This window comes from Chaetodon trifascialis, chromosome 17 (assembly GCF_039877785.1).
Source record: "Chaetodon trifascialis isolate fChaTrf1 chromosome 17, fChaTrf1.hap1, whole genome shotgun sequence".
Lineage (NCBI taxonomy): Eukaryota > Metazoa > Chordata > Actinopteri > Chaetodontiformes > Chaetodontidae > Chaetodon > Chaetodon trifascialis.
Window position 1 is genome coordinate 15,818,434 of NC_092072.1, and position 14,776 is coordinate 15,833,209.

Sequence of the window (14,776 nt, forward strand, 5' to 3'; positions counted from 1 at the left end):
TGTAATTATGCATTATCATCCAGCTCCATCTAACAGACATTTGTAGTTTTAATTACACATAATTGCATGAAATTAGCAGGCTATAATTAAAAGGGGCGACCACAGGGATTACAACTAAGGAAGTGCACGAGTTAATAGATGCTGTACTGTAAGTGTAAAGCAGGAAATGTGCCAACAATTACTTTGATCTGTAGGGAAAGAGACAGGATTTATTGCAATCAGTCATCCCGCTCCTGCACTTGTCCATTTATCTATCTGTTGATCCATCTAGCTGTAAGCTCTTACACCCTTTCTGCATTCCAACCTTGTGTATGACACTGGATATTAAAGTAAACATGGTTTCACCAAACCATTCAGGCTGCTACCTAATGAAAACATAGCTGAATTCTACTTATATTCATGCATTTTTGCAATTAAGCAAACCAAAAGCAGAGGGTTAGAGGTTTATAGTAGAGTTTCTGTAAGTAAGTAGTAAGCTTCTAGTTGCACAACAGTTACTGTATAACTGCACGTAAAGCCCAGGTCGCAAAGCCAATCAAAATAACCTTGAATTCCAAATGGCTTTTTTGGGTATAATCAATACTGTAAGTCACAAACCATAGCTTCAAACACATTTTGCTGTAATGTTGGACATGTATCTTTGCAAGAGAGAAGAGCAAAATTACTGTCCAGAAGGTTTAGACATCTGTAGTGGTGTTGCTGGAAGTCAGTTAGTCAGTGCTGATCCATGCAAATGGCTGTGATAAAGGATAGTGTTAATGCCACTGAAGCTGAAAATGATGTAACTGACAGTTCTCTGTGACTCTAAATAAGCCCTGTAGTTTTTGGTATAATTAGATAACATAAACCTTGGTTTTGTCAAGCAAAGTACAGTATTAACTATCTGTTTCGCCCTCTTCTCTCCTTTCTTTTTGCTCTCTTTCAGGACATGGGTCCTGCCAGCATGCCCTCTGTCCCCCTCATGGTAGGCTGTGGGGTCTCCTGCACCGCTCTGCTCATCCTGCTGCTAATCTACGCTGCCTTCTGGAGGTGCGTGTACACGCTTAAACACACACACGTGATGGTGTCATGAATGACTCACTCTCACTGCAATGAGGCCTAATAAGGAACAAATGGCTCAACTACAGCAGGGGTTGGTCATTAGATTTTGGTAACACTCGTGACAGATTACAAAATCAAGCTAATGACTCTGCAATGTCCAAAAAGAGACTGTTCAGACCATTAAACTGTCATGAATACTTATCTCACATGGCTGTCACTCTCTCCGGTCCTCTGCTCTATAGGTACATCCGTTCGGAGAGATCCATCATCTTGGTGAATTTTTGCCTCTCCATCTTGGCCTCCAATTTATTGATTTTGGTGGGACAATCTCAAACGCTCAGCAAGGTAAGGAGCTGTGGACAGATAAACACATGGAGAAAATTCTATTCCCACACATTGGAATTGGATTTCCACAGTGAAGCAAGTCGATACATTAATGATTCCAGTATTAGGGCTCTTCACCGAGCCTTTTAAAATGCCTAGAAACAAAACTGTTCTCGGGGCTCAGTGGTAGACAGTGTTCATACAGCGGAGTTCTCAAAGTGGCGAGCAGACACTTTTGGCACACAGCACTCTGTGTACTCTGACTAAGCAGTAAGACTGCACTGCGTGGTGGTCAGTATCGATCAAAATGAAGAACACAGCAGAGCCAGGTTGAACTCTTACTCTTCTGAACAATTTATCAGACTCCCTTTTTCCCCTTTGTCCTCTTTATTTTGTGGTTGTTTCATGCTCCTCTGCTGACTAATCCTAACAAATGATTCATCATGACACCACTCGCAAAACCTTTTTTACTATTTTGTAAAGTGCTTTTATCTCTATCTCCATGACTTCCTCTTCTCCGTAGGGCCTCTGTACTGTGACTGCTGCCTTCCTGCATTTCTTCTTCTTGGCGTCCTTCTGCTGGGTGCTGACAGAGGCGTGGCAGTCCTACCTGGCCGTCATTGGCAAGATGAGGTCACGACTCATTCGCAAACGTTTTCTGTGCCTCGGCTGGGGTGAGCTCCCACAGTGTCACACATTACCACACACACTACCACTGTGTGAACTTGGTTTTGATTCAGTTTCAGTTTTAAGGCCTAGTCACACAGAAAGTGTCACAGCAAAATTCAAATGTGAAATATTTGGTGCTAGAGGCTCAGTGACATAAGGCTAGCTGGTCAACTGCTCTAGCTGGCTAGCTTACCGCTAACACAGCAGTCAGCTGGGACATGCTAGCCCTAGTCAGTCACTAACTGTTAGCAACTAGTTCATCTCTCTGTTCCCTAAGGAGTCAGCCCTGTGAGCATAGTTCACCAAAATTGAACTTTACTGTCTTAAATACTGCTTTGACTAGGCCTTCAGTCCTAGAAAGATAATGTGTATGAGTTGTAGTCTTTCCATTATTGTTAGTTTAGTTTGCCAACAAATACTAGAGACATTTTAGACCAGGTTTTTCAGTGAATTGTTGGTCTCATTTTTGCTACACATTTTCATTTTTCTGTCCTTTAAACCGTTAAGCTCCTAACCTGCTTATACCAGACAGTAATGGTTCACACAAACAATCCACAAAGGGCCCATGGCACTCTGATCAGTGAAAATAAAAGTGGTTCACTTTCCTCCATAATTACAGTTGTCATTCCCAGACTCTGGCTGTTTGAACAGAGTCACTCTGCAGCATTTTTACTCACTTGACAGTAGTGCAACCTCCTGTGCTCTCTACTGCAGAGCAGAAGCTGTACTCACTCTCTGGCTCACTAAAATGCTGTCTGGATTTCGCCTGAGATGAGCAGCTAAAATGTATGATAGCATTAACAGAAATATTTTGTTAGCTAACATCTAGGAGAATATTTAGCTAGTTTAGCACATGCATTACTCCTGCACCCATCCCGGTCTATAAACACAGAAGATGGGCAGCTGGATGTATAATTAGCATTACATCCACAGCATGTAAAACATATGCTATTTTACCTTTTTAGAAATGCTAATCTGCATGTTTATGTGATTGATTCCAGCTGTTTTGTTGCTGCTTTTGTCTAATTTTGGGTGGCATACTGGGTACATTAATCTGTGAAGTAAATTGCCGCTTAACCTGTAACATTAGCTAACATTGTTAACAGAGGCATTACATTACTGAAATGAAAGATGGGACATATTAGCACAACAGGTCAAGCTGCTACATCATCTTCTGAAGAAAAGAAAATCTTCAATGGTGGAAAATACAGTTTTACTAAATTAGGAGCAGCATGCTGGTTGTTGAACAGGGCTTACAACAGTAATTAGTTCATTCGTCCACTTCATCTTCCACATCATTGAGTGGAGTCATAGTTTTCTTTGTCAAAGGTTGCTCTTTCTCTAGTTTCAGTCTTGTGCTCATCATACAAAAGCGATTTTCAGCAGCTATTTTTGGCATTGTTTTTTGTTTATAAAATTAACACCGCATGACTGTACATTCCTGTGAGTGCAAAACACACATGAGCACGCTGAGTGCACAAACACAGTGACTTTATTAATGTTGTCTGGCAGCAACTTTCGTAAGCATCAACATCTACTCTTATGCACTTGGACGAGTATATTGCTGATGTGATTTCCCAGAGATACATGTCACTAAATCGTTTATGCCAGTACATTGTGTGTTAATGGCTTGAATTTCTGTAGTTACTGCATTTTGAAAGGGACCATTCAGCATCATAGCGACATCCACTATAATGCTTAGCTGCTAATGTAAGTTTCTGCTTTTGCTGTTACTGGAAATATAACTATGCCAGAAGATTTTCAGCATGGCAAATGAAGGCGAGTGAATCATGAATTGGATGCTGATTGAACCACTGTTGTGTGACATGAATTGGTGATGGAGAGCAGCATGACAGCCATTCTTTACATGAAAATGTAACAGATTATTATTTTGTAGTGTTGAAATTGCCAGCTGCATTATGCTTAATAACCTAATATCATTTACTCTATTTTGATGAATGCCGTTTTTTATTTGCTATATGCTCTTATTTGCTGCTTCAAGGTCTTGAAAGAAATTCATTAAAGGTTCTAATGTGATTGAATGCAGCCAAAGCCAGACATTCATTTTTAGATGCAGAAACACTCACAAAAGGTGTCACATTCAGAGTAAAGGTAATCTCTCTCCTTTATGCCACTCAGATGTACATCACTTCTGTTGCATTCGCCCTCCATGTCAGTCTATTATGCTGTCCTCTCAATGCACAACCTGATGCAACAGGCACCAGGGATGTTAGAGGATAATCAAAACATATGATAACATCTGCATAACACTGGCAAGATGCTTCGAGATAGCATGAGAAATTACAACCACAGCCCCCACCGCCATCCATCCATCCACACACACACACACACACACACACACACAGACACACACACACACACACATACACACACACACACACACACACACACACACACACACACACACACACACACACACTGTTCTGTTCATTTCACTTATTATTGATCCCACCAGTATAATCTGCCAAGTCACTGATGCCCTTACCTGATACAGACGAGGAAGAACATATAGGCTGTTGTACAGTCAGAGACAGAAAGAGAGATATCGACACGGTGTGTGTATGTGTGTGTGTGTGTGTGTGTGTGTGCTGCGTGTGCAGTGGCAGCCATGGAATTATCAGATACACTTCCAAATGCACATGAAATGCACATCACAATCGAGCAGAGCGGAGGGGATCAAACAGCTTATCCTCCTCGTGTCCATTTTGCAATTTTCTCCCCAAATTATGTGATTGAAATCAGTTGCTATGGAAACATGAGATTTGGGGTGTGACTCTATCTCTTTTACATTAGCAGCAGAGTGTGTGTGTCTCATGTATAGGTGTGCGTTTACCTTACGATATGTCAGTAAATGCTAGATTGATGTGGTTGTTGTGTAATTGAAAAGCTGCATGCAGTGTTTAGTGGACCGGCCTGGCTCCCCACTATCTTATTTGTTAATGTTAATGTGACTTTTTCTAATTGCTTTTCATTTGCAGCCATAATCACAGCTTTGTTAATTACATGAATATTTCAGAGCCAAGCTCATTACGAGCCCAGCATATTTCCTTCTTTTTCTGGCACGCGCTCTGCAACGCTCCGTCTCACTCTCTTTCCCTCTCACTTACACGCATGCAGACACACACAAATTGCTTGATTTAGCTAATTAATGCATGACTTATTGACCACTCCAAGCTATACCTCACATTTTTATAAACTCTTTTTTATTTGTTACTCACACACACCCACGCACGGGCATGCAGCCCGCTGGGTGGGTCACATATAACAGTGTCAATGTACACAAGAAGTGCACCAATAGTGTTCCTAAAGCCTAAATCAGAGCTTCCATCCCTGCAGTGAGCCAAGCAAGCTATAAACCAAGGAAGGCTCGTTAGACCACTGTGTGGTATGTGAACGCACATTGTCAATCTGGATTTTGGAGGCACTGATTTTTTATTGTGTTGTTATTTAGCTAATCTGTTATGTGTTTTCAATGTACATTTCATTTGATTTGTATATTAATTCAATAATTTAGTGGCATGCAAGTTAGTGTTATGCTAGATTTCTAACCGACTGCAACTTCTTACATGTATGTGATTGAGGTTAGTGTCAGACTAACGTTAGCAAGTTAGCAAAACTGTGATAATACCCTAACTAAATTAAGTCTGAGCCTGTTAGCTAATGTTATGTACTGTGATCTACAGTTTTTGATATGGTGACAAGGCGTTAGGTGGATTAGCCACAGCGGGGCACCAGATAAATGGAATTACAGCCCAGATGTTGATTTTGTCATGGCATAGATTTCTTCATTCATAATTGCGATGCATTTGTTTCTGATCATTGCTAATAGTTAATAATCAGAGGAGGTTTGTAAACATTTCATTTGAATATGTGATATTCCTAAAAACATTACATATTATTAGCCCTCTCAGTCATTGTAAAGCAGCCTCTGGATCAATATAAACAAAGATATATATTTATTATAAACTCAGCATTTTCAAGGGACACTACGTGCAACGACACATTTCTTCATCAAAGGTCATGCAGTGTAGATATGTTTGGTTTCAGTGCTCTCCTCAATGCATTGCCCATAGGCTTCAATAGAACTGGAACCAAAGTGTGACACCAAGCAGAGCATTAGAACGCTGGTATTATGACGTAATGGCACGTCCTTATTTTACAGTTGCCTTGCAATGAACTGGGATCTAAGCCCAGTGTTGCCTGCAGCTAGACCTTTGTGTCTACCATATATGCACATTACATGCTATTGCATGGCTGCTTAGCATTTAAATGGGAAGATCTGTACGGAGTTGTTCACACTGGAGAATCCCGCTTGTCCGACATGCTTTGTCGTCACCATTAAGGCTCCTTTTTATCCTTTGTCTCACCCTTTTGATCTTCCTCTCTGTTTTTCTGCAGGTCTTCCAGCCCTAGTTGTAGCAGTGTCAGTGGGTTTCACCAGAGCGAGAGGTTACGGCACAGCCAGCTAGTGAGTACCGCTCCACCAATGACCACAAGTCATGTCTCCATTTGGATATCATCATTTAATCACTTTTTACCTGTAATTTGTGTTTGGATGGAGGCACAGCACCATCCATCGCTCCTGCTGCTTACCATTCAAAGCATACTCTAGTTTTCCCTTTGCTGTTTGAAATAGACTATCTTGCCTTTCTCCCTGAAGGTTTCAAGCTATGGTCTATTTCATAAAAGTGTATCTTATACAATTTTATAATACGACTTACCAGAGGTGGTTACTGATTCATTCAGTGGAGGCTCTGCTATAAACAGCTTAGTATCCATGTATTTTTCACACTATTTATATCAACAAAACAGTCAGTTTTCTCTCACTAATTTATCCATCCAATTTCTATAACGCGTATTCCTATTCTGTGTCATAGAAGCATGTCCCAGCATGCATGAGGTGAAATCTACAGCACATCTTTGTTGCTCGTTTAATGGGCACAAGACAGTGTTGTTCGGAGCAGTCACAGGAGGGGTTCTCAACAGTGCTCAAAACACATTAAAGCCCCTAAAAACTAGGTTTAAAAGTGAAAGTATTTCTCTCTAACTTTAAATATTCATGACTAAATGAGCAACAAAGAAAGAATTCTCAAGTCTCTCGTGTAAAATAAGCATAACTTTTCTGACTTAGCTCAGAAATGTCGCCTTGATTTGGGCCTCTGCCACTCAAGTGAGAATCTGATTGAGAATGACTGAGACCTCTGAAATAAAAGTAATCTCATTGAGGTGACGAGACGATCCACCTTACATGCTCTGAAAGGGCATTTTTAGCAAACGCTTGCCACCAAACGTCCTGTCAACAGCGGTGTGGCATGCACAAAGCTTGTTTTGTTCCTGTTGGGCTCTAATACCCACTCAGTGGTGTAATTGATTCAATGAAAATTCATCTTAAAATTTGTTTTTCAAAACCTCGTATTTGAATTATCATACCATTAATAAGAGGACTGCATGTATACTTTTGGGCCCTGTGTTTTTCATCCTCCTTTTTATTGCGCTGCAATTAAGACAACAGAAGGGTTTGAGTATGCTCTGATGACATCACTGGAGGACACATTTAAATCCATTAAGTCTCAATAGCTTTTACACCAAATGAAATTTCACAAACCATTCACAGTTTGAGGATATATTTTAGGTGATCTAATAACATATTTGCACAGCACCGAGGGCAGTATTTACAGAAAGAGGCACTTATGCACCCATAGAAAGGACTGTTTTATCCCTCACTCAGGAAATGCAAGTCAATGTGATCCTTAATTGGTTGTGTACTTTTTGTGGTTAAGTGCTTGGCACTCACAGTGAATGAAATGTGAAATCTGAATGTGGTGAAGTGATATTTTAAACACTGAAAGCTCTATGATTTTGCTGTATTTTGTGCTTAAAACACTTTTCCCCCTCTTTTTTCCCTCTCTTTGTTTCTCTAGTTGCTGGTTGTCCCTGGAGGGCGGCCTGCTTTATGCCTTTGTTGGGCCTGCTGCTGTCATTGTATTGGTGAGTCTGTCCAGCACGCTCTCTCCCTCTCTCGGTCACATTGCATAATTTGACAGATATTTTGCTATGTTAGCCTCTGAGCTAAGAGCTTTAAAGCAGCTGCAGCTGACCTCTGAGGATTTCCCTTCACTCCTGCGTGCACATGTGAGCGTACACACCCCGGGTGCCCACGACAAAATGATGAGACGAGCACTTTGATCCCTGAGTTAAAAATGTCAGCTCAGAAAAACTCAAATATATTCCAGCAGACAAGAGCTTCCCGGCAACGCAACACATGCCTGGACTGAATTCCAGCCCAGCAGCCAAATATCTCACTCTTATGTTTACTCTCAAAGTATGAGTCACTGTAATTTAAAAAAACCATCCTGTCAGACAAGTGTGTGTCCAACAGTGTGCACAACTATCATAGTACTGCTGTTTGTGTTTGCAGACTTTAGTATATATAGCCCTATATTGTCCAACACCAAAACTGAGTGCATTGTTTGCATCTCAGTGGAGTTTCCATCATCTGTTGTTGTGTGCTGTTGTATGTGGCTGTATCTAGGGTTCGTTAAATGAATCACTGGGTGGATATTTCCACCACCGAACTTAATAAGTCTGGAGGGGGGACTGAACTTTACTTTGGTAATTCCAGCCACTGCGGTTGTTGGTGTATTTGTGCACCTGCTCATGTGTTACGATTAGTGCTGTCAATCGATTAAAATATTTAATCGCGATTAATCTCATGAATGTCATAGTTAACTCACGATTAATCGCAAATTAATCGCACATTTTTATCAATTCTAAATGTCCCTTGAATTATCATTTTAACGCTCTTATTAACATGGAAAAGTGGATAGGCTTGCTTTGTGCCAATGTTTTTTAAGATTACCTGGATGTGCTACAGTGATATTTCGGTTCACACCGACAATACACACAGGTAACTTGTCAGTCGACCCATCTGGCAACTTTTTGAAACTAAGCTTTCCATTCAGAATCTTGTTCGCATTCATTTCAGCATTACGCGCATCCACACAAGCCGGTAACCTACTCTTTTACAGCTAGCGAGCACGCAAGTCCAAACACGTGTGTGGGGCGTGCCTATTGTTTTGTTTGTGGTTTACAACTGGATCCTGTAGTTTTTCTTACGTTACTAGCAGTGGCCACAGCTTATAAAAAACTACAAGTTCACTAGGTCATAAAGGGCATTAATCTCGCGATAAAAAATATGACACTGTTAAAATTGATTTGCGTTAGCGCATTAATAACGCAATATTTTTGACAGCACTAGTTACGATATTTCTTCTTCTTGTTGCATGCACATTTACTGTATGGTGCATGTGCAGAAAGGAAGCATGGATCTGATGCTGTCACAGGTGTGCAGAGTGATACGCATGTTTTTGAAGTCAATTCCTAGCAAGAGAGTGGCAGTCTGACAGTTTCTCCAAGCTGCAGTGTGGGCCACGAGGGTATATGGGATTATAGAGTCCTGAATATTCATGACTATGATAATGTACTGACTTCCAATACTATTTTTATTTAAAGGTTACATAGTCAAAAACAGTCAGGTTGGTGCTTTAATGACATAAATGCATAATCGTTTAACTCACACATTAGAATTAAAGAAAGGTTAAGTAGTTGGGGTTGTGCATGAGAGCTCAAACGTCACAGCCAACATTTAAAATCAAAGGACAGTTATCCTCACAGGATGTGTGTTTGTGTCTGCCTGGTGTTTCTTGGACCGTTTCCAACCCTCCACCTTTTCTATCTCCACAATGCCGATGTACACTCCATACCCCAGCTGCTATGTAATGGTCCCCGGCCCCCTGGTGTTGTTGCCGGGGCCCCACTCTAACAAACAGCTGTAATGAGAGTGGGACGTCGGGTAGAGAAACACAGACCTTCCCACAGGACTCTTCTCTAATTAATGAACGTGGCCTTGGGCAAATTGCAGAGCAGGATGATGCTGACTCACAGAGCTGGGGCCAGACATGACTGGCATGACAATAGCGCTCGTGCAATCTGGCACATCCTAGGTTGTTGTCAGCAGCAACACACGCATGAGAGAGAAGGAGATCAGAGAGAGAGAGTTTTTAGCAAATTGCAAAAGCTGCCAGATGCATGGAGACAAGAAATCGGCTTCAAGTAAAAATTCTGCAAAAGCTGCGAAAACTGTAAATTCAACTGAACACATAAAAGTCAGACTTTAACTGCTCCAACTCCTCAGTTCTTTCCTTAGGATTTCTAGCGGCCGTGTGTTCAATGTGTAACATTTTTCTGCCAAGCCAGAAGCTGCTCTTGGTGACAGATGAAGGAAGGAATCCAGGCAGACATTCACTTTAGGACCTTAATAAGAATAGAAACACATTGCATGTACAGTAGAGGTATCTGCTAGAGTCATTTCAGTCAGTCATTTGTTGCTAATGTGCTTCATTGCTGACATCCTAAGGAACACAAGTAGATGAATACCCAAACAGAGGCTCTACGGAGAAACACACAGAGGGTGGAAAAAAGGAGTACGGATGAGTGTAGGAAATCAGGATTAGGAACATGTCGCCAGCATAGGAAATCTCCCATACGGGCAGGATTTCAGAGTAGAGGGTCTACATGTGGCAAGCTTTGGCTTGGATCTGTGTCTGCGTGTGTCTAGTAGAATCTCTATCACTGGGTCACTACGGCCAGATGTTTGATGGGCTTAGCTACGGGCTCCTCATTAGTAAGAGAAGCCAGGATATGAAGCAATCAGTGTTTGTTCAAGGTAATCACCACCAATGGAAAAAAATACTGTATGTTGGCTGTTTTGTCAAATTCAGTTAGAGACACTTGTGGGCCATTTGTAAGAAATGGTTAGAAAGGGTACGTTTGTTAGAAAAGGCTTAGCCGTTTGACGGAGAAGAATCTGAGTGACGAGGATTCTGCTAATAAAAGTAATCCCTCAAAATGAATGCGCACATGACAATGAAATCTATGTTAAATCAACAATACAAAAAAAGAACATGAGGAGGAGGTTCAGGCAGTGGAACAGCTTTGGCATGGACGTCAACAACAATAGTGTTGAGTCATAGTGTCTGCACTGCAGACCTGCATGAATATGATTGGCTGTTACAAGCCACTCAACTGTGAATTAACCAATTTTTGTAAAGCATATTGCAAACAGCTGATGTCAGTCAGCCAATACAGGTTAAAATTAAGTTTTTGACCACTAGTAGGCTTTGTTTGTTTTTGTCTTCATGAGTAAGTCGCTGTTTCTTTTGTATCGTATACGTTCATGCAAGGACATACTGTGCACCCTGCGGCTGGGTCCAAACCTTCATCGACAGTGTCAGCGGATACACCCAAAGAAGTGCACCAATGTGTCAGCAAATGCAATGAAGAAGAAGACTGTTAGCAAGTGAAAATGGATGTGCATCTAAAAATATTTTAAAAATGGGCTTTGGTTGTGTGAATAAGGAAAGAAATCCATTTTGTATGTTTGTCAGACCTCAAGGATACACACAATGGGATTTGGTGAGAATGTCAACATGACTTATGTTTGTTTACAACAAACTTCACGGACTACCTTCAAAGTTTGGTGCCATTTCTTCCGGTGACACTGTACTCGATACTGCCACTAGTGGCCGGAAGCTGTACTGCAACAATCAGTACTCTTATAGTACTCACATTCATGTATCATTATCTGATTTTTTTTTTAATATATATATTTTAAACGTGGCTCTGTTGTCAAACCACAGTATCACTTAAAGGAATATGGCATCACAAATATGTATACACAGTAGCGTATAGGAATTACGTCCCACCTCCTCTTTAGACATTTCGACCATTGCCAAACATTTTTACGACTGTGAGTAATAGCCGTGTGCAAGAAAATCTGTGTATGCTTTGTGTAAAATGTGATTGTGATGATCTTAAAGCTCCTTTTGCATAGCAACAAGTCAGCCTCGCAGCCCTGACAGCAAGAGAGAGCTGTCACTTTCAGTCTTTAGTCTGCAGGACAAGTAATTCTCAATCAACTCAAACATTAAGAAACCAAAAAGTAGGAAAACTGTCTTATGGTGCATAAATTGATTCCCTGTTGGCAACCCTGATCAAACGCTCCTCTGTCTCCCTCTCAGGTGAATATGCTCATTGGAATTGTGGTGTTTAACAAGCTCATGTCTCGAGACGGCATTTCAGACAAGTCTAAAAAGCAGCGAGCGGGGTAAGTTGACTTCCCAAACCCTCTGCACCTCGTACACGTAAATGACGTTAGCACACTCTTCACAAAATACACACCGCTTATCCATCCACTCAACTCTTGGTGGGAACTGACTACAAATTTGCTGCATTAGATAAATTTTACCCTCTGTCAGACACAAACCCGGTGCAGATAGCATCTCCATGGCAGATAACTCGAACTGCTTTCTAGGGTCTCTGAACACATGCCTACTTGTACACCTGTGCCTCCAGTAAAATTAATCAAAAAATGCAATCCACTTTTGGCAACAAAACAACAAGACATCTGTTATGTTGCTCTGTGGAATCTGTCAGCATTTCACTGTTGCTTCCACACACATACAGTTTCCATCTAGTTTCCTCAGTTTTGTGTGACATAGATGAATATGAGTGGATGTGGAAAATCAATGGCAGATGGAAACCTAATTACATGCTGTAAACACTGGGATTATGTGGATCAAATCTTATGCACTATTGAAATCCTATTATATTTCTTTCCGATATGACCCCACACGAACATACGCGCATGATACATGCATACATATCAGACATGCATACATATGCATCCACCTACAGCATTACTGCTATTAAAGCAGTTGGCGGTTGTTCATCATCTTTACTAATCCTGCCAGTGGGGATTTCCTCAGCTCTTGCAGCCAAATCCATGTTTTCACTTCCATACCTATTGATTCCATTGTTTTCTCTCTTTTTCTCTTACGCTCTTTTGTCTCTCTCATTAAACTTCCTCCAATGTGTGTCTCCTTCACAGATTGAAATTGATAATTTGTGTATCACTGCAAGGGTTAACAGTACAGATTGGCTCTCCGGGGGGTTGAGTAGCTTTGTTACTCGGTGATGCAATCGAGATTAAACCAGCTGATGTGTGCAAATACACCTACACACACGAACAGGTGCACCCTTTCTTGTTACAGGCGAAGTCCTTGGTGTTATCCGAGTATAAGCACATTTCCTCTCCGGTTCTCAGAAGTGTGTGTTTACAAGCACACACGTGTCTGAGCGCTCCCGCACCCAGTAGCTGGTAGTGTTGCTAATAGGACAGGCTGTCATTAGCGTAATGTATTTCCTTATGAAGCAGTGGGGATGTGGCTGGCGCTAAGGCAATGAGCTGTGGTGGGACACTAATGTAGCATAACCCGCGTTTGGCCTCATCATTCTCCACTTGGGATACATATATACACACACATGCAACGTACACACACACTGTTTCTCTCCAAATGAGTAGTCAACTGTAAGTAAACAGCCAAAGGAGGCTTTTTCTTCCTCTGCACCCCCAAAAAGCTTCACTGTGCACGGTCTCATGCACATATATATGCCCCACACCCCTGCATTACACCGGCAGCAGGATAAAATGCTTGTATTTCCTGTCTGTGTCACTGTAATCTGTTAATCCACATGACTCTGCTGTAACATTACAATGTCCGTCTCTCACTTTCTCTCTACTTGCTCTGAATCAATCTTTGTATTCTGACTGTTATTCATTGCTGCTACTTTTTAAGATCTGGTTTTAATTTGCCTTTCTTTCTTTTCTCCCTCCCCCTCCCCCTTTTTTCTTTTCCCCGCCCTCTCTTTGTTGTGTCCGCTTTTCCTCTGTTTTTTCTGCTTTTCCTTTGGTTCTTTCACAACTGTGGCACCTGCACACTCACCTGTTGCCATCGCTGGAACTTGTCTCATCCCCCACCCCACTCCCCCTTCCTCCCCCCTCCATGGTTGTGTGTATACGTGTATGCGTGTGTGTGTGTGTGCATGTGCATTCACATGTCCTAAAGTGTCCCAGCGGAGGCGCGTAGCCGACTGCTCCTGAAATGCTCCAAGTGTGGCGTGATCTCGAGCACCGCTCTGTCCAGCGCGACTGCCAGCAGCGCCATGTTAGTCCATCTTCATCTTTCTCTCTCTGTCTCTCAGTGGTGGACTGTAACTAAGTACATTTACTCAATTACCCAACTGAAGTACAAATTTGAAGTACCTGTCTTTTCTTTTCATGCCACTTTCTACTCCTACTCAACTACATTTCAGCGGGAAGTATGGTGCTTTTTACTTCACTGCATTTATCTGACAGATTTGCTTTGGAAATTGAGCTGTTTCCACACAAAACGTGTGAAGAGATTAGAAAATATGACTTTTTGTTCTAAATTAAACTACCTGACAGTTTCTACAAGTACAGCTGAAACCCTCAGTTCGTTAGTTAACTGATAGAAAATTAAAACTATTTTGATACATGGATCCATATTGTGAACATTTTATGGTTTCAGCTTCACAAATGAGAAGAGTTGCTGCTTTTCCATTTAAGTATTTTAAAATACTTATTGTTAATCATGTTGAGGTTTGTACTGTTGATTGGACAAAAAAAAAAAAAAAAACACTGTTAAGGTCTCACTTTGACCTAACTGTGGTGGACATTTCTCACTATTTTCATAATTTTTACAAACCAAATAATGAATCCATCCATAATAAAGCACCATGAAAATAATCATTAGTTGCAGGCTTGTATAAAATATTTCCGAATGAGCTCCACCTCAGCCAA

General features: G+C 41.2%; 1 protein-coding gene across 1 annotated transcript in view; it reads left to right on the plus strand.

The window, feature by feature from the left end:
• The window catches only part of adgrb2 (adhesion G protein-coupled receptor B2), a 213,207-nt gene that overhangs the window by 163,167 nt on the left and 35,264 nt on the right, over positions 1 to 14,776 (plus strand). The window contains exons 18-23 of the mRNA XM_070985427.1: positions 926 to 1,029; positions 1,284 to 1,386; positions 1,889 to 2,039; positions 6,454 to 6,523; positions 7,977 to 8,043; positions 12,135 to 12,220. Of these exons, the coding sequence (XP_070841528.1) occupies positions 926 to 1,029; positions 1,284 to 1,386; positions 1,889 to 2,039; positions 6,454 to 6,523; positions 7,977 to 8,043; positions 12,135 to 12,220 (581 nt within the window). The remainder of the gene's footprint in view (positions 1 to 925; positions 1,030 to 1,283; positions 1,387 to 1,888; positions 2,040 to 6,453; positions 6,524 to 7,976; positions 8,044 to 12,134; positions 12,221 to 14,776) is intronic.